This window comes from Cervus elaphus, chromosome 2, assembly GCF_910594005.1.
Source record: "Cervus elaphus chromosome 2, mCerEla1.1, whole genome shotgun sequence".
Taxonomy (NCBI): Eukaryota; Metazoa; Chordata; class Mammalia; order Artiodactyla; family Cervidae; genus Cervus; species Cervus elaphus.
This window is the reverse complement of record NC_057816.1, coordinates 21259307-21285298: the sequence shown is the minus strand read 5'-3', so window position 1 is coordinate 21285298 and position 25992 is coordinate 21259307. Positions and strand designations below refer to the sequence as shown.

General features: G+C 43.1%; 1 protein-coding gene across 1 annotated transcript; it reads left to right on the top strand.

Annotated features, from left to right (window-relative positions):
• The first annotated feature begins 16124 nt into the window (after positions 1-16124).
• On the top strand, positions 16125-19324 carry PATE1 (prostate and testis expressed 1). Its single transcript, XM_043921933.1, has 3 exons — positions 16125-16176; positions 17712-17900; positions 19191-19324. The coding sequence occupies exons 1-3, from the start codon at positions 16125-16127 to the stop codon at positions 19322-19324; spliced, it is 375 nt and encodes a 124-aa protein (XP_043777868.1).
• The last annotated feature ends 6668 nt before the right edge of the window (positions 19325-25992 follow it).

The window sequence follows — 25992 nt, the reverse complement described above, 5'->3', positions numbered from 1 at the left end:
GTAAGCACTAATAAATAAAATAAATATTAAAATAGAACTTATATCAGCATAGGCTAACAGACACAGAGACAGCAAAAATGAAGAGTCTTTATGAGTCCCAGTTTTCTAGGGACAGGAAGCAGACTGAGACCTCTGGGAACGTGGGCCATTTCTTTTGGAGAAGGAAGAGTGATTCAGAGGAAGGAACTAAAAACTGAGCGGGCAGAGGGCGGAGCTAAGACCCACAGGGAACCATCCTCAGTTGCAGGACTGACTACTTGTGAAAGGTTGGACCTCAGAATTGTCATGGACCCGTGACTGTGTCTCAAATGATCTCCTTTCCCCACTCCCCCCTTTTAGGATTTTTCTGATGTGGACTATTTTAAATGTCTGGATTCAGTTTGTTACAATACTGTTTGTTTGTTTGTTTTTGGTTTTTTGGCTGCAAGGCATGTAGGATCTTAGTTCCCCAATCAGGGATAAAACCAGCATCCCCTCGAACTGGAGGATGAGGTCTTCACCACTGGACCACCAGAGAAGTCTCACATTATCTCCTTTTGAATGAAAGTGTTTATTGCAGTTATTCTACCTCTATCCTCCTCTTCTACATTAGGTGCGTGGAGAGCAGGTATCTGTCTCTTTAGTTTAGAGAAGCTTGCACGCCCTGTAGCCTGTACTCCACAGCAAGAGAAGCCACAGCAGTGAGAAGTCCAAGCACCACAAGTAGAGAGTAGCCCCTGCTCGCCACAACTAGAGAGAAGTCCGCACAGAGATGAAGACCCAGCACAGCCAACGAATAAATATATTTTAAAAATAAAAATAAATAAATAAAAGATAACAAGAGTTCGGTGAGGAGGTGAAGAAAAGGAACCCTGGTACATGCTGATGGGAATGGAAACTGGTACAGCCCCTGGGGGAAACTAGATGAAGTTTTCTCAAAACATTAAAAGTAGAACTTCCGTATGAGCCAGCAATCCCACTTCTCCCACAACATTTAGGACAATAACTATAGCAGTAAGATCATACCTCACCCAGTCTCCTTTCCCTCCTTTAAGCAAGACTCTATACATCTCTTCCAGAATCAGGGTCAAAGCACCTTCCCTCTTTGTTCAGTGGCTTCCTCAAACATCAGACAGTCCAAACTTCAGGGCCTAAGAATCAGTTCTTTCCTCCTTGTCTCAATTCGTCTTACTCGCTGATCTGGTGGTGTCCTTAAATCGATGCTTCGCTTGTTTGTTTGTTTAGAATAATAAAAGTGTAGACAGAAGACTCAAAGGTTCTGACCATACACTTGAGAGTCAGAGGGGTGAGTCAGATAGATAGATTAAGGTGGCATGGTTTGGCGGACAAAGCACCTCACCAATAGGACACAGACTTTTCCCTTGGGGTCCTTTATTTGTTTAATTCCCTTTCTCTGTTCTTCATTTTCTCTTCTTTCTTTCCTCATTTTTTTAAATCTTCATTTTAAAAACAAAGTCTCCTTGGCTCTCCCTCTGCAACTCTCTTCTCTATTCTAAACAATTATCTAAATGTGGAAGTCCAGCACTGCAGAGGGGAGCTGGAAGCATCTTTGATAAATTCTGCCAATGAACCTAGGAGAATTCGACATAGCACTGATATAATTGATTAGCATGCCCATTTAAAATCTATTTTGAGGACTCCTCTAGTGGTCCAGTGGCTGAGACTCCGTACTCCTAATGCAGGGGTTCAATCCTAGGCCAGGGAGCTAGTTCCCATGTGCAGCAACTCAAGATCTCACAAGCTGAGACTAAGACCTGGTGCAGCCAAATAAATAAATAATATCTATTTTGCTTTTTTCTATCCACACTGTAAATGCAATACATATAAAGAATAATGGGTCAGGGAATAGTATCGGAGTCCTTATTATGGAGTAATTATTATAATAATGCATACTGTGTCCTCAGACATTGGATTTTAAATCCTGATTATAGCATATATCAGCTCTATGAACTTAAAAAAAGTTCTTTTAAGTCTGTGCTTACATTTTCTCATCTGTGTAATAGAAAAACGCCAGTAAGTACTTCACTGAGCTGTGATGGTTTTAAATGATTCAGGACTTGTACAGTGTTTAGAAAAGTGTCTGGTGATTAGCAACTTCTTAAAGAACATTTGTTATTCTCATTTGGGAAGGCAAATTGCTTTTTATTTTCTATATGATTTAAAACATAAACATAAAAAATTGTAAATCTATGTTATTGGGCATGCAATGAATAAAGATGCAATTTGTGACTTTATTAACATAAATGAGTAAAACTGTATTTGAGTAGAGTTTTTGAATTGAATGATAACGAAGTTAAGTTCATATCAATCCAAATTGAATTATTATAACCGTAGGATGCTAACTGTAGTTTTTATGGTAACCAAAGAAAATATCTGTAGAATATACACAAAAGGAAACTTAAAAGAGAAAATTGTTCACTACAAAAAAAATCAACAAAATGCAAATGCAAATAGTAATGGAGGAAATGAGGGCTCGAAAAGCTATAAGACATACAGAAAACCAATATTAAAATGGCAGAGGTTTGGCCCTTCTTTGTCAGTAATTACTTTAGCTATACGTGGATTAAACTCTCATAAAGAGGCAGAGGTTGGCAGAACAGATTTTTTTAAAAAGTATCCATCCTTATGTTATACAACAAGAGATTTACTTTAAATCTAAAGACACAAATAGGTTGAAACTCAAAGGATGAAAAAAGATACTCCTTGTAAATAGTTACCAAAAGAGACCTAGGGTACCTATACTAATAACTAAATGATCTAATTTACCAGAAATAAAGAATGACATTATATGTTGATAAAAAGGCCAGTTCATTAAGTGTGTGTGTTTGTGTGCGTTAAGTCACTTTAGTCGTGTCCAACCCTTTGCCACCCCATGGACTGTGGCCTGCCGGGCTTCTTGGTCCAAGGGATTCTCCAGGCAAGAATACTGGAGCGGGTTGCCATGCCTTCTTCCAGGGGATCTCCCCCACCCAGGGATTGAACCTACACCACTTTATGTCTCCTGCATTGGCAGGCGGGTTCTTACCATTAGCACCACCTGGGAAGCCCAGTTCATCAAGACACTGTGACAATTATACATAGGCCAAACAGAAACCAAAATATATATTGCAAACTTTGACAAAGTTGAAAGAAGAAATAGACATTCTACCCCAATACTTCACCTTCAATAATGATAGGAGAAACATACAGAAGATCAATAAGGAATTAGAGGATTTAAGCAATATCATAAACCAGTTAGATGTAACAGACATATACAAAGTGTAGATGCCAACGACAGGAGGATATACCTTCTTCTCAAGTGACAAGGAATATTCTCCATGGAAAGCCAGGCCCTCCTTGTAAGGCTCTCCCTGTTTGAGGACCTCTCTAGGCCTCAAGTGTTAGGGGCCTGATGAGATTTAGGATACTGGACATTTGAGAAGTAAAATAACTTGGAGACTTTTGCCAGATTGTTCTTTGTCCAGTATCCCTTCCTTCTTATCTGGTGCATTATGGAAACAGCCCACGAGTTCCCCTGAATACAGTCTTTTTATTCAGTAGAGTTTTTATTATAATACATTCAGTGCCCCCATGTCCCAGTGCAGCCTCCCCCATTCCCCCCGACCTTAGACTTGGGGTTTGACCCCCAACCAGAACAGCAGAACCAGACAAGTGGGCCTGGTTGTCTAAGTTGAGCCCAGACAGCATTTCAAATTCACACTCCGTTTCTTTTTTGTCCACGTTTGATTTCTCTCGGGCTTCTTGGCTCTCAGGAGGCAGTGTGGGTGTTGGCTAAGTGTGAAAGCATTTCTGGATCTTGATGTTTGTTAAAGAATGGTGGGCAGAATGCTGTCAAGGGGAGGTCACTACAAAGTAGCTGAATATCTCCGGCTAAGCCTCTTCTGCCATGGGATTGAACGGAACCACATCCTTTACTGATAAGCTATTGCAGTGGCTTGTATTACAACAGAAGAACACGTTTTTCTCTCGAGGGGTGATGCGTGTATACTCTGCACATCTTCTTGGGCAACCCAGCACAGAATATTGGTAGATATAATCTGAAGAGGGGAGGAGAATAACCAGGCCACAGGTTAGACATCAGACGGGGCACGGAATGTTCCCAAGTGAGCAGTCCCTTCCTTTCCTCCCATCCCCATAGGTAGACCCTAGACTTGAAGCCCCTTCCACAAAAGGGGCAGTTTCCTTCCAGGGTGATTTGCTTCTGCCCCCAATGCCCACACACATTTACAGCAAAGTTGCTGTAACAGACAGACTCTATTAGGGATTCAGTCACTGAACACTAGAAATGCAAAGGAATTTGGAGACCACCCATCAAAACCTCATCACTGTAAGGTAAGAAACTGTAAGAAAGTCAGGGTCCCATCCCTCCCCATTCTCCTGCCTGTATCTCACCTCCGGTGTAATGATGAAAGTATACTTCTTTGGTCTGGCATGCTAAATCAGGATATCTGGGTTGGCAGGAATCTAAATTCTTTCTGCATTTTTTGCCAATATATTCATCACAGGAGGTGCAAGAAATCAGTCTCATCATGGTAGGATCTGGACAATACGGGAGAACCACAGGGTGAGAAAAAGGAATGCCAAGTAGTGAAGGGGAAGAGAGCCAGGCTGCTGCTGTAGGTTCAGGATTGAGGCCGGAAGACTAGACTTCCCAGGCCTTCCTCCTTGCTCCCTGAGGAGGCTCTCTGCAGAGCCAGATCTACCGAGGAATCTGTTTTAGGAGTCACATGGTAACCAGGAAGTGCTCTCCCTTCTTTCTTTTGAGGCTCACCCTGCAGCTGTGGCTTCGAAAGTGACACTGAAATGGGCATTTCATTGCTAGTAGGGCTGGGTGAGGTTAGTTGAGAGAGACAGCCCAGGATCTAATGGGGGAGAAGAAGGAGGAGGATCTCCCTTCTGAGCTTTCTTATTAAGCCCTGGGTGTTAGTTGATGAGTCTAACTTTCCTGGCTATTGATGCATCAATGGTTCTTTTTTTTTTTTTTTTTTTAATAAAATAGAATTTTTTTTTTTTGAAAGTCACTCAGTTGTGTCTGCCTGTTTGTGACCCCAAGGACCATAGCCCTCCAGGCTCCTCTGTCCACGGAATTCTCCAGGCCAGAATACTGGTGTGGGTAGCCATTCCCTTCTCCAGGGAATCTTCCCAATCCAGGGATCAAACCCAGTCGCCCACATTGCAGGTAGATTCTTTACCATCTAAGCCACCAGGAAAGCCCAAAGATACTGGAGTGGGCAGTCTATCCCTTCTCCAGTGGATCTTCCCGACCCAGGAATCGAACTGGGGTCTCCTGCATTGCAGGTGGACTCTACCAGCTGAGCTACCAGGGAAACCCACTGATTCTTTTTTTTTTTTCCCCCAATAAAATAGGGTTTAGAACGGGTTTGTTACCTGGAAAATGGAGATGGGTTGCCATCTCCTCCTCCAGGGGATCTTCCTGCTCCAGGATCTAATCCAAGTCTCCTGCATTGACAGGTAGATTCTTTATTGTTGAGCCACCTGGAAATCCCTAGATGACTTAAGTTTCTTTTGATTATCAGAGGCATTTATAAAAAATAACTCCCTGAAAAAAAAAAATAAAATAACTCCCTGGTAGCCCAGATGGTAAAGAATTGCCTGCAATGCAGGAGACCCAGGTTAAATCCCTGGGTCAGGAAGATCTCCTGGAGAAGGAAATGGCTACCCACTCTAGTATTCTTGCCTGGAGAATTCCATGGACAGAGGAGCCTAGTGGGCTACAGTTCATGGGGTCACAGAGTCGGACGTGACGGACAGACTCTCAATTTCATTCACTTCAGTTCAAGAGTTAGATTTGGTTTTGCTCAGCCCCAGTAGTTTTTTATCATCCCTTTCCCTCACACCGTTCTTGGAGTGAGAGGATGGAGAGCTACTGGGCGGCAGGAGCAACAACGTCTTCAGGAATGGTTTTCATGATGGGGAAGGGAAGCAGCAGCCGCTGAAGCTCAGGGGCCTGGCTCCAGCAAAGGCTGTCTCTGTAGCTCCTCCTGCTCCCCAATCAGGTCTTTTTGGACATTACTCCCAGCCCCCATCACCCTGCCCTCTGCCTCCCTGCTGTTGGACTCACCCTCTCTAAAAGACCAGCACAGAAGCACGAGGGTTCCGGGTAGCAGGAGGAATAGGAGCCAATCCATAGACTGAAGAGAGGGCAATGAGGCAGGCAGTCAATCTCCCCCAAGTGCTCAGCGATGGTGCAGCAGACAGGATGTGGAATGGAGCTCAGCTGTGCTTCCCTCCCTATCTCCTGCTCTGTGAGTTATGCCCTGGGCTGGAAGAGCTACACTTCCCTTACCTGTATTGGGAGGCCCTGCCTGTAAGGTTGTGGGTGTTCTGCTTCCTCTTCTCATTCCACCGCCAACGCGGGGACTCAACCGAGGAATTTACATGGGAAAGAGATGACCTTCCTCAAGATAGAACCTTCCTCAAGGTGACCTTCCTCAAGAACCTCATCCCAGAGAAGACAGGGGATCTAAGTAAAGCAGAGACGGAAGTCACCTTCAGAGTCCATATTTTCTCAGCTTATTCAACTTACTGTGTGTAAAGCTGCAGACTGTCCCCCTGAGCCCAGGTATTGGGCTTTGCTTGGCGGCATCACAAGTGCATGGAACACTCCCGTGTTGCGTTGGGTTCCTTGATTTAGCCAAATCATGTAACACTGGGCTGGTAAAAGGAGAGACCACTCAGGTGAAGGTAAGGAACTGGTTCACCTCAGATTTGGGGAATGTCTGATAAGGATGGAGTTGGAGGGACTTCCCTGGTGGTTCAGAGGTTAAGAATCTGTCTGCCAATGCAGGGGACACAGGTTCAATCCCTGATCCAAGAAGATCTCCTAAGCCCGGGCACCGTAACTAATGAGGCTGTGCGCTTAGAGCCTGAGCTCTGCAAAAAAAGAAGCCACTGCAATATGCATTGCTCTCCACAACTGGAGGATAAGCCCTGCTCACCAGAACTAGAGAAAGCCTATGCACAGTAATGAAGACCCAGCCCAGCCAAAAAAACAAAGTAATTAATTAATGGAATTGGAGACTACAAATTCAGTTATCATTAAAAAATGTCCAGCACAAGGAACCTAGCAAACCCTATTTTATCAAAATCCTCTCTATGTCCCACTATCTTTGAATGACCTGGAAAACATTTGTTTCCCAAACTTTAACTCTTTATATACTCCTTGCTTTCCCTTGTAGACTGTGAAATGAAAATATCTCCTGCGGTATCAATAAACAAGATATGTCACAGTCATCAGTGACTTCTGGCCTCCACAGGTGAATGAGAGTCCCAAAACTTCTATCCAGTGGATGCTCCCCCCACCAGCCCAGAGACTGTAGGGGAGCTGGAGGAATGCAAGAAGCAGCCATATGCCACTGCTTAAGGTGAACAAGGAAAGAGGATTTACATCTCACGCCGGTACAAACAATAAATGCTGGAGAGGGTGTGATGAAAAGGGAATCTCATACACAGCTGGTAGGAATGCAAACCAGTACAACCACTACAGAGAACAGTGTGGAGATTCCTTTAAAAAATGGAAATAGAACTGCCATACGACCCAGCAATCCCACTGCTGGGCATACACATCAAGGAAACCAGAATTGAAAGGGACACATGTACCTCAGTGTTCATGGCAGCCCTGTTTACAATAGCTAGGACTTGGAAGCAACATAGATGTCCTTTAGCAGATGAATGGTAAAGAAATTGTGGTACATATACAAAATGGAATAATAGTCAGCTATAAAAAAGAATGCATTTGAGTCAGTTCTAATGAGGTAGATGAAACTGGAGCCTATTATACAGAGTGAAGTAAGTCAGAAAGAGAAACACCAATACAGTATATTAACGCATATATATGGAATTTAGAAAGATGGTAACAATGGTCCTATATGTGAGGCAGTAAAAGAGACACAGATGTAACAAAGCAGACTTTTGGACTCTGTGGGAGAAGGTGAGGGTGGAATGATTTGAGAGAATAGAACTGAAATATGTATATATCGCCATATGTAAAACAGATGACCAGTGCAAGTTTGATGCATGAAGCAGGGTACTCAAAGCCAGTGCTCTGGGACAACCCAGAGGGATGGGGTGGGGAGGGAGGTGGGAGGGGGTTCAAAATAGGCAGACACATGTGCACCTGTGGCTGATTCATGTCAATGTATGGCAAAAGCCACCACAATATTGTAAAGTAATTATCCTCCAATTAAAATAAACTAATTAAAAAAAAAGAAACAGGATTTGGCCCCAAGTAGCTGAGGTTCATATGAAAGGAATGAATTCCATGAGCCCAGAGGCTTGCATCTTCCCTTATAGAGAATGCTAAATTCCTTGAATTAATACCTAATCTTTGATGTTCAGATGTCTGCTCCCTTTGTTGCAAACTTGTATATAACCTGACTCCCCTTTTCACCTCCTTGGAGCCATTTTCTCAGAGCTACTGAGATCCTGTCTCCCAGGCTTCAGCTTGGGAGGCTCGGGAGTCCTAAACCTTCCCCCAAAAAGAAATAACTCTACTTTCAGGTTGTGAGGACAACAGGATTAGTTGGTTGGGGAGCTAAGATCCCACATGTCTTCTGGCCAAAAAACCAAAACATAAAACGGAAGCAATATTGTAACAAATTTAATAAAGACTTTAAAAAAGAAAAAAAAAAAACCCTTCAGGGAGCTCAGCATTTTTTTTTTTTTTAAGAGCATGAACCACCAGTCTTATTGCAAGCCCTGCAATAAATCTCTCTCTGCTCCAAACTTAGTTTGTTTGGCCTCACTGTTCATCAGGAACATGAGCTTGTACCTATAGAGAGACTGATGCTGGCAAAGGCCAACTCCAAGCACTTCCTAATTTGCAGCTCTGGGAGAGAACTGAATCTAGCTGCATGGAGACAGCCTGGAGGGCTTGGAATGTGGTCCCGGCCAAACCTCAGAGCCCATTATTAATCAACTCTACTCGAATATAAAACAGAAAGTTGTTCTTTTTTTTAAAGAAATGCCGGGTCTTTTTGTCTGTCTGTCTGTCTGTGGCTGTGCTGCTCTCAGGCTTTCTCTAGTTGTGGTGCACAGGCTTCTCACAGCCTTGGCTTCTCTTGATGTGGAGCACCGGCTTCAGTGGTTGCAGCTCATGGGCTTATCTGCCCCGGGGCATGTGGGATTTTCCCAGACCAGGGATCGAACTGGTGTTTTCCGCATCGTAAGCCAAATTCTTAACCACTGGACCACCAGGGAAGCCCCTAGAAATGATGGGTCTTGGGAAATGCTTTGCAGAGAGAGCCAATAGGACTCGCTAATTGAATGTGTGATGGGGTGGGGAACCAGAAAAGAAGAAAGAGAAATCTCTGAGGACCCTTAGTTTTTAGCCTGAGCAGATGAGTGAATGGTGCGGTTACGGGTGACACGGGAAAGAATGTGAGGAAAGTGAGGTGAATATGGAGGCGGTTGGGAGGGTGGTGTGTGGAGGGTATGATGTTGGAGTGAGTTAGGGTATGAAATCAGTTTTTTATTTGGGGGGCACATTAAGTTTGAAATGCCCATCAAACGCAGATATTAAAAGGGCAGTGAGGGGACTTCCCTGATGCTCCAGTGACTAAGACTTCGCCCTCCCAATGCAGGTTTGATCCCCGGTTCGATCCCTGGCCAGGGAAATAGATCCCATATGCTGCATCTAACACATGACACAGCCAAATGAATAAATGTTTTAAAGAGTTTAAAAAGGCAGTGGAGAGTTTAGAAGGGAAGGTGAAGATTTGTGAATTATCAGTCTATTGAGGGTATTTAGAACTATGATACCTGTTCACTAGAGGAGTTAATTAATAGGGTAAGAGGACCAAGGACTGCGGGAGGCATATTATGTCCAAAGCCTCGGATTTTTGGTACTGAAAAGATAAAGAAAAATAAAAATCTGAAACTCAAGCCACAGATGTTATTATTATGTGTTGCGTTGTTGCTGCTGATGTTATTATCTGCAGTGCTATTGTTATTGTTATTTTGTACAGCTCTTGTGTGCTGGCCTGCACAGAGGACATGCCCAATAAGCACAGTGTTTTCAGCCTGGCTCTAACAGTGTGACCTATGCTCCTTGCCAAGAATCCTCCTGAACAAGTGCAGTCAGATTTGTATCTGCCGACTGTCTTCCGAGGATCAGCCCAGAAGAATAGGGGGAGTTGGGATAATGGAAATAGCAGAAATAGGGCCCCCAATCCAATAGCCCATCAAGCCAAGCGGTGTTACCAACTGGTAGGAGACGGGACAGAAGACAGAGGGAAGACTGCTGATGCAGAGTGAGAAACAAAAAATAACCTGACAATTAAATATGCATATATTATGATTCAAATTAAGCTCCAATATACCTATGGTACTATTCCAACAATTTTGAAATTAGAGAGACCTGAGCAGAAAGTCCTCATCACGGTATCTTTGAACCTGAATTCCAGACTTCTACTGGGGAGAGGAACTTTTCTGAGATGAGGAGGAGGGAATGGAGATGTCACAGGAATCTTTAAAAAAAAAAATTATTTATTTGGCTGTGCTGGGTCTTAGTTGCAGCATGCAAACTCTTAGTTGTAGCATGTGGGATCTAGTTCCCTGATCAAGGATCAAACTTGGGCCCCTGCTTTGGGAGGGCAGAGTCTTAGCCATTGGACCACCAGGGAAGTCCCTCACTTTCTTGTCCTGTGTATGAGCACACATTCTCAGGAAATTTCTAAGACATAGAAAGGAGACCGTGTCTTCTAATTTTGCATTGTCAACTGTTTGGCACCTGTTTAAGTCTTTGAAATTATAAGAGTTGGGTTTTTTTTTCCTCGAGTATATTTATATCTTCTAAATGCACTCATGTCCTCTTGTTCCTTCTCCACCCACTTCTGGATAGTGCCAAGAGAAGGTGCCAAGGCCAGGGTTGCCTTGTTCCTTTTCTCACCTGAGTAAGCTTTTCACCTCTCATCTGATGCCCATTTGGACTTTAATGACCAGAAACTATCTCATCTCTAGACCTCAAGAAGATGTTCTGTTCTCCTAACCCCGCAGGCTGTGTCCAAGTCTCAGTTCCCAGGCCTAACAGGCTTGCATACCACTGAACTACTGTGCCCACAGCCCACTCCTGCCCGGTCCGGGGCTGTATGAAACTCCAGAACACTCCCTGCATCATTGTCCCTCTTTGAAAGCAGGATCCAGTCTAACTCTCCCTGGCACTGTGGGTCATGACCAAGGGATGAGCTTCTGTTGCAGGCAGGGGGACCCCTTCCAGGGCCCGAAACTGGGCTCTTGTCTAACACTCGGAAATGAATTGTCCGAGGAGACACATGCTGACAAAGCAAGAGATTTTATTGGGAAAGGGCACCCGGGTGGAGAGCAGTAGGTAAGGGAACCCAGGAGAACTGCTCTGCCGCGTGGCTCGCAGTCTTGGGTTTTATGGTGATGGGATTATTTTCCGGGTGGTCTTTGGCCAATCATTCTAATTCAGAGTCTTTCCAGGTGGTGCACGCATCGCTCAGCCAAGATGGATGCTAGCAAGAGGGATTCTGGGAAGTGGACGGACAGGTAGTGTCTCCTCTCGATCTTTCCCGAACTCTTCCGGCTGGTGGTGGCCTATTAGTTCCGTATTCCTTATCAGGATCTCCTGCCATAAAACAACTCATGCAAATGGTTACTATGGTGCCTGGCCAGGGTGGGCGGTTTCAATCAATGTGCTTCCCCTAACACTTCTCTCAGGGTCTCATTTCCTTGACTTCGGTTAGGCAACACCTCCTGCCGTTTCATCATTGTATTCCTTCCTCCGAGCCTTCTCCCAGGTTGAAGTGCTTAAAATAATCTCTTTCCAGCTTTCCTTCCTTCTTTCTTCATTCCTCCAAGCATCCTCAGCATCCCAGCTCTGTAACGGCAGCTCTCCTGTACTCCAAGGACCAGAAGCAAAGCTTGCTTCTCTAACCAATGCTCATAAGACTCCTTTTCAAGGAATGTAATTCAACAAATGCTCAGAAAAACAAATATCAGATATTAACACATATATATGGAATCTAGAAAGAGAGTACTGACACAGTTCTCAGTTTGGGAATTTTACGGCCAATCACTTCAAACACAAGAGCATTACAAGAGTTTTAAAAATCTTGCCAAGTGATTAAGAATCCCTGGCCCATGGAAACCAACTTCCTTCTTCCCGCAGGAGACCGATATAACATCGTGCTCAGGGGTTGGGTGAAGCTCTGTTTAAATCTGATTCTTCACCTTCTGGAAGGTGACCTTGTGTGTGTCCTTTAACCTCTCTGATCTGAGGGTTGTTTTTTTTTTTTTCCCCCTAGAGAAAATATATATTTATCTATCAAGAAGAATTGTAAGGGCTAAATTAGCACATGTGAGGTATTTAATTGTTTTAAAATATAGCTTTTGAGGAGGCCAGGAGACATCATCAGTGGAAATGATAGAGGAGGGAGCTCTGAAGGACAGTCCCTCTCAGAGAAACATTGACCACAAGGGTAAAAGTCACCACAGTCAACCTCACCTCAGGCTTAGAGCAACCACGGGGAGGATGGCTCTAAGGGAGACAGTTTTCACACGGTAGGGAAGTTTAGTGGCATTTTAAAAATAATAACTTTTCTCCCAACTTGCTCCCTCTATCTACACACACACACACACACACACACACACACACACACAAACCACCTCGGGACTGCTGGTCTCTGACATGGCTTTCACGTACTGGTGAATTTACCAGGAAAAATAGAAGAGGAATTTCTTATTTCTCCTTTGACGAAGTCACCCTTAGAAAGAGTTCTCCTGGTGAATAGCCAGAGTTGGCTGATGCGGCAAATTGAAAGCCCAGGGCCTTTTATTTGAGCTGTAAGCTGCAACAGGAACAATGGGTAGATAGATTATTGGCTACATCTTCATTGTTGTTGTTGACCACCTCCCTAGTCATTTTAACATCACTTTATCTTCCCCCCCCCCCCCCCCAGCACCATTGGCATGAACTGTCTAGGGAACTGTGGACATGTTGAACAATTTTGAGATTCCCAGCAAATCCTTGGGGATGGTGAGTCTCATGGTAGAAAAGAATACACATAAAAGATCTCCCCAGAAACACTTTTTTTTATGTTCTTTCCTGGATATTCACATATTGTCTGAAAATTCCATTTTCACATCCCTCAAGGGGGTAGAACTTCTCTGGTTTCACCTAGTCTCAATCAGCCAGAACAGTGCTGCTCCCTTGCTTAAGGGAAAAAGAGACATGATTTTCTGACTGAACTGTTCCTTCAAACCCTGATCTAGAAGAAATTGTTCTTTTTCTGTCAGATCACTGGTATAAATCCTATGGGTACTGGGAAAACCCCAGGAGCTTACGGTCACTGGGCTGTCTTGGAACAGTAACTGTGGTTCTTCATCTTGTTGACCTTCCCCCAAGGGGCTTCTGTGGTGGCTCAGATGGTAAAGAATCTGCCTGCAAAGGAGGAGACACAGCTTCAATCCCTAGGTTGGGAAGATCCCCTGGAGAAGGGAATGGCTACCCACTCCAGTATTCTTGCCTAGAGAATTCCATGCCTGGAGAATTCCACAGACTGAGGAGCTTGCTGGACTACAGTCCATGGGGTCATAAAGAGTTGGACTTGACTGAGCCATTAATATTTGCACTTTCAAGGTGGCATCTGCCTAAGCTGAGAGCTCTTTCCTCAAATCAAATCCTGGCACTCACCACCTGTCCCATTAAGCTCTTCAGAAATGACATTGTGTGAAAATATCTCACTTATCAATGAAGTTCAGGATATTTTTACTGTATTCACCATGGAGAGTAGCGATATGTCTTTTGAAAATAATGGTAACCGTTGGAAAGTGGATGTCTATTCAAGAAATACCACTTTTATTGTTTTGCATGATAACGGAGATGCAAACCAAAAATCCTAGCTCATCATCTAAACATCTTCTAATCATCTACATAAAGATATAACTGAGTACTCAGCTAATCACTTTCAGAGGTGAGGAAAATCCAGGGCTGCTCCTCTGGACTAACTGTACCTCCAGAACCCTGTGATGGAGAGAAGGGCATCCTGAGTACAGGGGTCCAGACTCCATGTGAAGAAGGTAAGTGTTAGTCACTCAGTCGTGTCCACCTCTTTGGACTGTAGCCTGCCAGGCTCCTCTGTCCATGGAATTCTCCAGCAAGAATACTGAAATAGGTTGCCATTCCCTTCTGCAGAGGATCTTCCTGACCCAGGGCTCAAACACAGGTCTCCTGCATTGCAGGCGGATTCTTTACCATCTGAGCCAAAGCATAGATCTGATTCCACGTGAGGTTTGGAGCAATAAGCAAAAGGGATTCTTTCCTGAATACTTTTAAGTCGTGGGTCTATAATTTATGACATAAGAATAATTATTTTGGGTGCCCTAAGAGGATAAGAAAAAGGATTAGGAACACAGAAATGGTATGGACTGTGACCCTGTAAGAAAATCAGGTATTATGAGATACAAAGACCGGGAATGTGGATTTGAGGAGATTTTAGGGGGAAATTAAGCTAATAAAATAGAGTTCAGGGACTTCCCTGGTGGTCCAGTAGCTAAGAATCTGTACTCTCAATGCAGGGGTCCTGGGGTTTGGTCCCTGGTCAGGGAACTAGATCTCACATGCCACAACTAAGACTTAGTACAACAAAATAAATACTTTAAAAAATAGTGTTCAAATATAAATAAGGAGTTCAGGTGGACTGGTAAAGCTGAGAAGGGAACATTTCTGCTTTAGGAGAAGGGGTATAATAATATCAACAGAGTGTAATGAAGTGAGGAGACAGTTTCTGGTGGGGTAGAGGAAGGAAACCTTCCCTCCTTTTGTGTGGGCTGCCATTAGCCAAAGAATTAAAGACAGAATTCCTAGGAGAAAAGGAGGGGAGATCTCAAAGATCAAAGAAAGGAATGTGAGGATGTAAGAGAAGATGCTAAGTTTCCAGGCGTTGACAGCAGGAAAGGGACAGGTCTGCCAGTGGGAACACAGGGCTTCCCAAGTGGCTCAGAGGTAAACAACCTGCCTATCAGTGGGGCTGACTCAAGAGACGCGGGTTTGATCCAGGGTCAGAAAGATCCCCTGGAGGAGGAAGTGGCAACCCACTCCAGTATTCTTGCCTGGAGCATCCCATGGATTTTCTTAGAATCCACAGCCTCAATCCCCTCCACAGGAATTCTACATTCAGTTGCCACACCAGTTGGTTACCTCGTCACTCTCACAGTTGAGGTAACTGCCCTCCTCATACCTGGCTCCCTCGGCATCAAGTGGGAGGGACCAGCTGACCTCTCTCCAGGAGAAGTAATCTCAAACCTCTGTCTTAATAAAAGCCTAAGTCTCAATCATCGGGAAACTCCAAGTATGAGAAGGAATTTCCTCCAGTCTCTCATCCTCTGCCCCAGATTTGCTTTGTCCCAGGATGACTGAGGGTGGGAAACTGTTTCCCTCCCGAGTACCCTGTCACCTCATCTTCATTGAACCTCTCCATGTCTCTTCCCCATTTCCTACAGTACTGCCTTTTAAAGGCTCTTTGGTTACCCCTCTTTTGGACTTCCTCCAGTCTGATTATTTACACTCATATTCTCTCAGATATTTTTTTGAATTTTTTTTGATATGGGCCATTTGAAAGTCTTTATTGAATTTGTTACAATACTGTTTCTGTTTTATGTTTTGGTTTTTTGCCTGTGAGGCATGTGGGACCTTAGCTTCCTAACCAGGAATTAAACCTTCACCCCCTGCGTTGGAAGGCAAAGTCTTAACCACTGGATGGCCAGGGAAGTCCCTTCTCTCAGCTTTAATGAGCGTCTCAGTGTAAATGTCTCTGAATCTAACCCAGCTTGCCCTGATTTATCCTTGTCTTCTCCCACAGTGTGGTCTAGTGAGAAGACCACAGGATGTGGCATCAAAGCTTCCTGAGTGCTAGGACTGAAATGAATCAGACCCAGGACTTACCTAGGCAGTCCCTCTTCCTCACAATTGGCCAAAAAAGAAACATTTCGGAGTTCTTGGCTTCCCTTGAAGCAGGAAACACCTTTGAAGGACTTCTGTAATGTCCCCACCCCTAGCCCTTCCTGGGGAAGCCCAACCTGGTAGATATATAAAGAGGCACCTTGCAGCTTCCTGCTCCAGCCTGCTCTTTCCTCCCTCTGAGATGGACAAGTCCCTCCTGCTAGGGCTCCCTGTCCTCCTCTGCTGCTTTCGAGGTGAGAGGCCCTGCGGTTGACAGTTGGAGAGATGTGTCCAGGATGTTGGAATGGGTCCGGGTTCCCGTGACAGAGGTTCTCTTATGAGAGTCATGGGTAACAGAAGCTGTCATTCTAACACCATGACTTTCACACACAATGCATCCCATCCCTGGAACCTTCAGCAACTCTTAGTCTGCTTGCAGAAGGAAATAGGTAGATTACAAGGGAACTGACAAGATTTTCGTAAAAGCTGTGAGGTGAGTTTGTAAAATGAAGTCTGCAGAGAGTATATCTTTTTGTCTTTTTTCCTTAACAGTACTGTGCGGGTCATTTGCAGACCAAGAACATAAAAGTGAGTAGAAACAGATCAGTGGTGTGGGAAGGGCAATTTGAGGGGAAGGGGAGATGAGAGGGGTTGTATGAACATTGCGGGTTGAAAGGAATCCAGAGACAAACCTTGGATTCCAACACTCGGCCACTTCTTCCAGCAGGATGGGGCTGGGGTGGGAATTGACTTTGAGCCTGATGGAAAAACACAAGCAGCAGTTGGCAAGGCAAAGGATCCATGTGTAAAAAGATGAGGGAAAGGGGGAAGTGGAATATTGATTTTTTAGGCGCTAGCTGGCTAAATCCACAGAGTAGCAATTTCATGAATTTCAGAGGCTTTGTCACCTTGTCAGCTTTCAGCTATCTGTGGGTAAGAAAGTCAGAGAGGTCAATTAAAGTGAAGGGAATGTGGGACTTTCCTGGCGATCCTGTGGTTAAGAATCTGCCTGCCAAAGCAGGGAACACTGGCTCGATCCCTGGTCTGGGAAGATCCTACACACTCCAGGGCAATTACTGAGTCCGAGTTCTCTACCTAGCCCATGAGCAGCAACAAGAGAAACCGCCGCCGTGAGAAGGCCGGGTCTTGCAACTAGAGAGTAACCCCCACTCCTGGCAACTAGAGAATGTTGGTGTGTAGCAAGGGAGATCCACAGTTCAGCCAAAATAAAGTAGTTTGAAAAAAGAAGGCAATGAGGCACTCACATACACACAAAATGTTCATTTATCTTCCTCCTTCGAGCCTGTGCTGTATCCTAAGGGGTGGTGGAAAGGCTGAGAGGCCCTCTAGAGATGAAGAGAGTTGAAATGAGGGAGAGGTACAGAGATGCCCTGAGATGGGAACTAGGCTTTGGAGGGACAGAAGGTCCCAGAGTGGCTCCAGGTGAAGAGTTCAGAATGAGCCTTGTGCATTTTCGAGGATTATAGCGATTTGAGGCAAGGGTAAATCTTAGAGAAAATTGCATCTACGTGTTATTTCTCTTTGCCAGCACAGTCCGTGAACTATCTGTTGATAAAAGCAAACTTCCTGGTGAGTATGAAGAGAATACAATCTGATGCTCTCAGCTTTGATTCTGATCCTCTTTTCCTTATCTTCCCGCCTGTTCTATGAGCTAAAATCCAGAGACCGTAAATTCTAGCCCTTCTCTTGGCTCAGCCTGTTTGATAAAGGTGGATGCCCTCCCTTCACGGGTCTCTGGAAAGCCCTCGGGGCTCCCAGAAGACTTCAGATATGAAAGGGGAGATGGGTCCTTTCAGAGCAGCGCTTTCACATCTACTTCCCTACTCTCTGGCCCAAATTATAGAAATGATTCAGTGTAGGACGTGCCACATCCAGTTTCCAAGACAGAAGTGTTCCAGAGGCAGAGGACTATGTACTGCAGTGAATGAAGCTTGCACAACTGGGAGGATTTACAAAAGTAAGCTGTGGGTTGGGGGCGGGAGGACAGGGTGGTGGAAGCAGACAGGGACGTGTCGGCCACAGGAGAAAGGCGGGACCCTGCTTCAGATCAATCCTAGAGTCCCTAGTGTGAGTAACTCCGTTGCGCAGGACTCTTTAGGACTGCATAGACTGCAGCCCACTAGACTCCTCTATTTATGGACTTCTCCAGGCAAGAATACTGGAGTGGGTTGTCATTTCCTACTCCAGGGGATCTTCCCAACCCAGGGATCGAACCAGAAGTCTCCTGCATTGCAGGCAGATTCTTTACTGTCTGAGCCACCAGGCAAGCCCTAGAATGACTGAGGATCTCTACCCCATCACATGTCATGATGAAAACTAGATAGAGGTGGTCTCTAGGGAGTGGGGATTTCTAGCTATGGAATCAGTATTTTGAGACACCTGAACACAACAGAAGAGACCAAGTTGCCGGAAAAGGAAAGGCCAGTGTTGAAGTGAGGCGGGCACTTTGTTCTTTCCCGGCCTGGCCTTTCCCTGTGGGAAGTTTTAAACTGTGAAAATAGAGGGACCAGGGTCAGCCATAGATACAGGCTAAGTGGCCCTTCATGGGTAAGTTGGAACAGCATGATTTCTCGGTTTTCCTATCCTTTGTGCTGAGCGATACCTCAGCATTTCTAACCCTTACTTATACCAGTGTCAACATTCTCAGTGGAAACACCCAGCTCTGGCAATCCTTGAATTGCTGCTATCATCACAGCCCTACAGTCAGGGATTTTTTTTTTTTTTTTTTGCTTTAAACTACTCTGCTATTGTTTCTCTTTTGGGAAGTACCCAGACTGCAACATCTTCCAATTCTTCACCTTTTTTTTTTTTTTTTTCATTTATTTATATTAGTTGGAGGCTAATTACTTTACAATACTGTAGTGGTTTTTGCCATACACCGATATGAATCAGCCATGGATTTGCATGTGTTCCCCATCCTGAACCCCCCTCCCACCTCCCTCCCCATCCCATCCCTCTGGGTCTTCCCAGTGCACCAGCCCCAAGCACTTATCTCATGCATCAAACCTGGACTGGCGATCTGTTTCACAATTGATAATATACATGTTTCAATGCTATAGAACAGACTTTTGGACTCTGTGGGAGAAGGCGAGGGTGGGATGATCTGAGAGAATTCTTCACCTTTAAATAACCAAGACTTGAACTACACAAGGTTGTTTTTTGTACACCGCTGCGGGCTGGGAAGTTTTTCTGCTTTTGCTTTGTTTCTAGAAACCTCTGTGCTGATAAGTTTCTCCTACTTCTGCAGATGATGGCACTCTCTGGTTAACCTTCAGGGGTTGCCTAAAGAACTGCGCTAATGTGAACAACATAAAGTGGAGTGTCTACCTGGTGAGCTTCAGGTGCTGCAGGAGCCGTGACTTCTGCAATGAAGACATCTAGAAATCACTGGTTCTTTTCTGGCTCCAGTCTCTGGGTAGGTGACATCCTTGGCTCCACCTCTTCACAGTAATCTAAAGAAAAACACATTTCAGATGGGAAACACACGGCTCTGCCTTCTGCATATGTAAGAAGAAAGCCCTCTCTTTTTCCAGATTTTCTGCCATGGCCCCTGGGAGGGGGTGTACGGGCAGCATCTTGAACACAGGATCAACACATCCTGCATGTTGTTATAGAATCCAGTGCATTCACTGAACACCCAAGCTGCTTCAGAAAGGAAGAAGGGGGGGATGGAGAGGGTAGGAAGAATTGAGAAAGTGGCATTGACATATATACACTACCATGTGTAAAACAGATAACTAGCTGTGTGTTGTGTTAGGCACTCAGTCGTGTCCGACTCTTTGTGACCCCATGGACTGTAGCCTGCCAGGCTATTCTGTCCATGGGATTCTCCAGGCAGAATACTAGAGTGGGTTGCCATGCCCTCCTCTGGGGGATCTTTCTAACCAAGGAATCAAACCTGTCTCCCATATTTCAGGCAGATTCTTTACCATCTGAGCCACCAGGGAAGCCCAGATAACTAGGGTAGCCACAGGGAATGACCTAGGGGGTGGGATGGGGGGATGTGAGAGGGAGGCTCAAGAGAGGAGATAGATATATATATATACACATAAACACATATTTATGTCTGATTTGTGTTGTTGTATGGCAGAAACCAACACAACGTTGTAAAGCAATTATCCTCCCATTACAAAATCAATTTAGAAAAAGAAAAGGAAGAAGAGGTTAAGTTAATTTTTTTTTCCTGCTCCTTCCCTTCTTTCTGAGGCAGAATGTTTTCATTTTTTTCTCTTGGTATTTTTCTTCTTGTCTCACTCCAATTAAAGCACACAACCCTGGCCTCACAGGGAGGGAGGGGGTGACATGAAAAGAGATGACTTGAGTTTTCTTCAATTTTGTTCGTGAATGTTATTCCCAGAGTGAGGAGAAGGGCAGAATGGAGAAAGAAATTCATGCCTGAATCATGAAGAGTGAAAGATTGTCTGCTGTATAGAATGAGACTCTCTCTGGGCTTAGGGGTTGGAGAAGAAAGGAAGGTGTGTTTGGAATTCTAGAGATAGTTGGGGAGGAGCTGGAGGCAGGCTCAAGAGGGAGGAAATATGTGTATACATACAGCTGATTCACCTTGTACGTCAGAAACTAACACAGCATTGTAAAGCAATTATACTCCAGTAAATAAATATAGCATGAAAAGCATAAAGGGATAAGGAATAAATGCCAGAGTCTTAACAAAAAAACTTAAAACAGTGTATAAATTCAGAAAAAGTCATGTCTAAGTGTTGTTTCTGGCATAGCAGATTGCTAATTAAGATAGCTGTTTTCATGGAAGAGTCCAACATTCTTTGAAGTCAAAGTTCTTAAAAAATCTTTTGGTAAGGGAAAAAACATTAACAAAAAAATGTTTTATAACTTCCTCCCCATGGATAGGAGAATAAGAGTGATACTTTGTGGATGTTTTCAATGTACTTTATCAGAACTTGCTTTATGATCAAAAATATTTTGTTTTATGCAACTATAAAATATTTTCTCATTCTTCCTTGGACTCTTTATTTGTCACTTTATCTTCTCTATTACCTTATACATTCTTTAAAAATCCTTTTAATAGATATGCCTACTTAACTGTTTACATGCTATGTTAAATTAGTACACTTGCCACTTTATTAGCAACACAATGATATTATTGAATACAAGAATTTGATTCCATTTACTCATTTCTGCTTCTTATGCTCCTATTGAGCCAGGTGGGCTGCAGTCCATAGGGTCTCACAGAGTCAGACATGACTGAAGTGAAGCAGCAGCAGCACTGTAGTTCCAGTTTTAGTCTTCTGAGAAACCTCCATCATGTTTTCCACAGTGGCTGCACCAATGTACATTCCCACCAGCAGTGGATGTGGATTTCTTTACATCCTCACCAGCATTTGTTATTTGTGTTCTTTTTGACAATAGCCATTCTGACATGTGTGAGGTGATATCTCATTGTGGTTTTAATTTGCATTCTCTGATGGTTAATAATGTCAAGAAACTTTTCATGTGTCTGTTAGCTAAATCTGTATGTTTCTTCTTTGGAAAAATGGATATTTAGGTCTTCTGCCCATTTTCAATCAGGTTGTTTGTTTTTTGATAATGAGTTGTATGAGCTGTTAGTATATCTTGAATATTAACCCATTGTCAATCATGTCATTTGCAAATATATTCTCCCATTCCATAAATTGTCTTTTGCTTTGTCAATAGTTTCCTTTGCCTTGCAAAAGTTTTTTAGTTAAATTAGGTCCCATTTGTTTACTTTTGCTTTTATTTATTTTGCTTTAAGAGACTGTTCCAAAATAATTGCATTACCATTTCTACTAGGATGTGTTCTGCTTATGTTCTCTTCAAGGAACTTTATGGCTTCATGTCTTACACTTAGATTTTTAAACCATTTTATTTTTATATATGATATGAAAGAATGTTCTAATAGTATAATTTGTGACTGTCCAGTTTTTCCAGCACCACTGTTGAAGAGACTGTCTTTTCTCTACTGTATGTTCTTGCCTCCTTTGTTGTAGATAACTGATCATCCATGCATGTGTTTATTTCTGTGCTCTATTCTGTTCCATCTATCTGTGTCTATTTCTATGCCAATACAACCTGTTTTGATTATTGTAGCTTTGCAGTATAGTATGAAGTCTGGGAGGATTATACCTCCAGCCTTATTCTTTTTATTCAGGATCACATTCAGGTCTTTTGTGGTTCTATATAAATTTTAAATTATTTGTTCTAGTTCTGTGAAAAAATGTCCTGGGTATAGGCAGTGACTGCATTAAATCTATTGATTGCTTTGGGCAGTATGGCCATTTTAATAATATTGATGCTCCTAATTTAAGAGCACAGGATGTCTTTGCATTTATCTGTATCATCTTCAACTTCCTTCATCAATATTTTATAGTTTTCAGAGTATAGGTGTTTTACCTCCTTCCTTAAGTTTGTCCCTAGGTATTTTATTCTCTTTGATGCAATTTTAAGTGAGATTGTTTCTTTATTTTCTCATTCTGATATTTCATTATTAATGTATAGAAATGCAACAGATTTCTATTTATTAATCTTGTGTCCTGCAGTGCTGCTGAATTTATTTATTAGTTCTAATCATTTCCAGGTGGAGACTTTAGGATTCTTTATATGAAATTATCATGTTGTCTGCAAATAGTGACACTTTTAAGTCTTCTCTTCCAATCTGGGTATTTCTTCTTTCGTTTTCTTTTTGTCTGATTTCTCTGACTGGGACTACCACTGCTACGTTAAAAAGAAGTGGCGAAAGTGGGTATCCTTGTCTGGTTTCTGGTATCCTTGTCTTGTTTCTGAATTTAGCTAGAAGTCCCAGCTTTTCACCATTGTGATACTGGCTGTGAGTTTGTCATAAGTGGCCTTTATTATGTTGAGATATGTTCCCTCTATACCAACTTTTAAAAATTACTTCTTTACTTATGGCTTCACTGGGTCTTTGCTACTGCGTGTGGGCTTTCTCAAGTTGTGGTGAGCAGGGGCTGCTCTCTCGCTGCAGTGCACTGGCTTCTCATTGTGGCGGTTTATCTTGCTGTGGAGCATGGGCTTCAGGGTGTGTCAGCTTTAGTAGTTCTGGCATACAGGCTTAGTTGTTCTTCGGCATGTGGAATCTTCCTGGACCAGGGATTGAATTGGTGTCCCAAAGCCCTATACTAACTCTAATGGAAGTCTTTTTTCTTTTTTTAATCTTAAATGGATGCTGGACTTTGTCAAAATCTTTTTCTGCATCTATTGAGATGTACGTATGATTTTTATCCTTCCTTTCACTAATGTCATGTATCACATTGATTGATTTCTGAAAGTTGAATCATCCTTGTGACTGGAATAAATCCAACTTGGTCACAGGGTATGACCCTTTCTATATATTGTTGGATTTGGTTTGCAAATATTTTGCTGAGAATTTTTGCATCTACATTCATCAAATATATTGGACTGTCGTTTTCCTTTTTGATGTGTCTTTGCCTAGTTTTGCTCTCAGGATAATGGTGGTATCATAAAATGAATTTGGCAGTGTCCCCTCCTCTTCAATTTTTCTGGAATAGTTTGAGAAGGGTAAATAGACTTCCCCTTTGAAACCTCCTAGCCCTGGACTTTCATTTCCTTGGAGGTTTATTATTATTATAAATTCAATTTCACTTCTAGTGATCTGACTGTTCAAATTGCCTCCTTCTTCTTGATTCTATCATGGCAGGCGTATGTTTATAGAAATTTATTCATTTTTTTCTTGATTGTCCAATTTGTTGGCATGTAAGTGTTCTTATGATCTCTTGTATCTCTATGGCATCGAGTTTTATTTCACCTCTTTGGGATTTTTTTGTTGCTGTTGTTGTTCATTTGGGCCTTCTCTCTTATCTTCTTGGTGAGCCTGGATAAAGCTTTGTCAATTCTTTTTATCTTTTAAAAAAAACCACCACTTGGTTTCATTGACTTTGTTTTTGTCTCTTATTTAGAAACCCTGTTTCTCCTAATATTACTAAACCCTTCAGCTTGAAAGTTCCATACAACTGGTTTGTTTTATTTGATCAATTTTGCCAGCTTAGGTTCACCACCCACCAAGGCACCATTGGCTGGAAGAGAACACTGGACCTGAATCTAGAGTGACTGCACTTGCTCAGGGACTGGCCTCCCTCACTGTTCCCTCGGCTTCCCATTTGTTTCTGTAAAATGTAAGGAGTGAAGTGGTACCACACCTGGACCCAGAAAAGTAGGGGGTGATGGGGGCTGTCACATGGGGCAGTACGGCAGTCAGAATCTCATGGAAACCCAAGATAGGAAGCAGACAGGACAGACTCGGGAAGCCTGGACCTGGAGTCTTCTGGATGTGATGAGACTCGAGGGGCTTTGCCATGGTGCTTCACAGAATCTTCACTTCCACCTTAGTTGTCAATGTGGCGTCAATCTCCATCTGTATCACCCAGTGTGTACCTGCTACCCTTCCTGCACCAGAACTGTCCTCACGTTGTGTCTCGGCTTTAATGTGAAGCTTCCTCTTGGTTTCTAGTTTTAACTGATTTGAGACCATTCTAGAAACTAATCACGCATCACAGTGAGTCCCCCATGAATCATTTCATATTTGGAACCTGCTGCTACTATCTCCATTCTACTCTTATAAACCAATTAAACAACCCTGAATGGAAGGCTCCACCACATTTTCTACTTTGCAAGATGTTAAAGTATAATATTCATTCTAACATGATACAATTTGGGGGAAATTCCACCACACATAAATTGGAAATATTTTAAAATTAATTTGTGTATTAAAATTTTTTATTTGGGCAAGTAAAATATGGTAGAAACTAATAACTAATCATAGGCCTGCATATCAGGAGGAATACTACAACATCTAGAATAATATATATGTGTATGTTAATATATAGCTAAAAAGTAAAATAGTAGCATGTGTAGATTTTAACACATAGAAAGGTTAATATGATAAAAGAAATTTTTTCACCAAAGGTGAGTGAATGATAACTTGGGAATTAATTATTTTCATTTCACAACCAATTGTTTTGTAAGGAAAACTACAGTGAAGATCTGAAACTCTTATCTCTCTTTGACATTTTCTGTTGAGGGACTGTGCTAAGAGCCAAAAACACCTCAGTCTTCTATCAGTGAATACAAGGTAGTATTTAAATATTTTTGAGGACTGGGTGGTTGGGTATTGCTCACATGCCAGGAAACAGGGTAACTGACTACTTTCAGCTAAGTGCACATCCGGATATACTTGGCTTTGAACTTGAAAATTAGGTAACATGTCAGAAACATGGTGATCCAGCGCTACACGGCCAGGAGTAGCTGTGGTTGGTATGGTTTCCCCAAAATGATGGCTAGAGCGCGAGTCTAGTATACTGACTATTCCTTTCAGGGAAGTTGGTGTTTTCTAATTTCTCACTGACTTTCCCGAGCCTCAGTTGAATACCAGCCCTTTCTAGCCCTCACCAAATACCTCTTCTACTCTCCTCCCAAATATTCCCACAATCTCTTGTGATTTCTGGTCCTTAATTTTATTCCCTCTGCTTTCTCCTGACCTTCTCTCAGAAGCTCCTTCAGAAAAATACTTTGCTCCTTTTTGCCAGAAACTTTAGAACTCTGAATTTAGCACCAAACCTAAGGGCAAGTAAAGATTGCCTGGAGATGTCAAGTAGTTAATAGATGAGAAATCCAACCAGAAGGCCGTGTTGACTTTGGGCGGGGGTGGGGGTGCCTACGGCTTTGCACTTTCCTGTTAATGGATGCAGTATGAGAACTACTGGAATACAGTGGTGGGGTCTGGCTTCTGAGAAAATGTGAGATGATGGGAAAGACAGGACCAACATGGAGGTGAATCCAGAGGCATGCCAATGGGTCTCCAGTTCTCTGATGCGGAAATAATGTAGAAACCATAGTGTATGGTTGACTGTGGGTACGTGACGTAGAAGAGCTTAAATGAGAATATAATACCAAGATAAGTCAACTTTTAATTCAACAGCCTCTTTTCTGCAAGATCCTTTGCAGTAATGGGGGGAATTAAAGAGGAAATAAGCTGGCAAGAATGTATTCAACATTTCCAAGCAAGATTGCTCTTTTTCCCT

Coding starts and splice junctions, on each gene's coding strand:
- PATE1 (XM_043921933.1), top strand. CDS start 16,125: ATGGACAAGTCCCTCCTGCTAGGGCTCCCTGTCCTCCTCTGCTGCTTT. Junction 16,177..17,711: donor CCTCCTCTGCTGCTTTCGAG/GTGAGAGGCCCT, acceptor AGAAGACTTCAG/ATATGAAAGGGGAGATGGGT. Junction 17,901..19,190: donor AACTGGGAGGATTTACAAAA/GTAAGCTGTGGG, acceptor CTACTTCTGCAG/ATGATGGCACTCTCTGGTTA.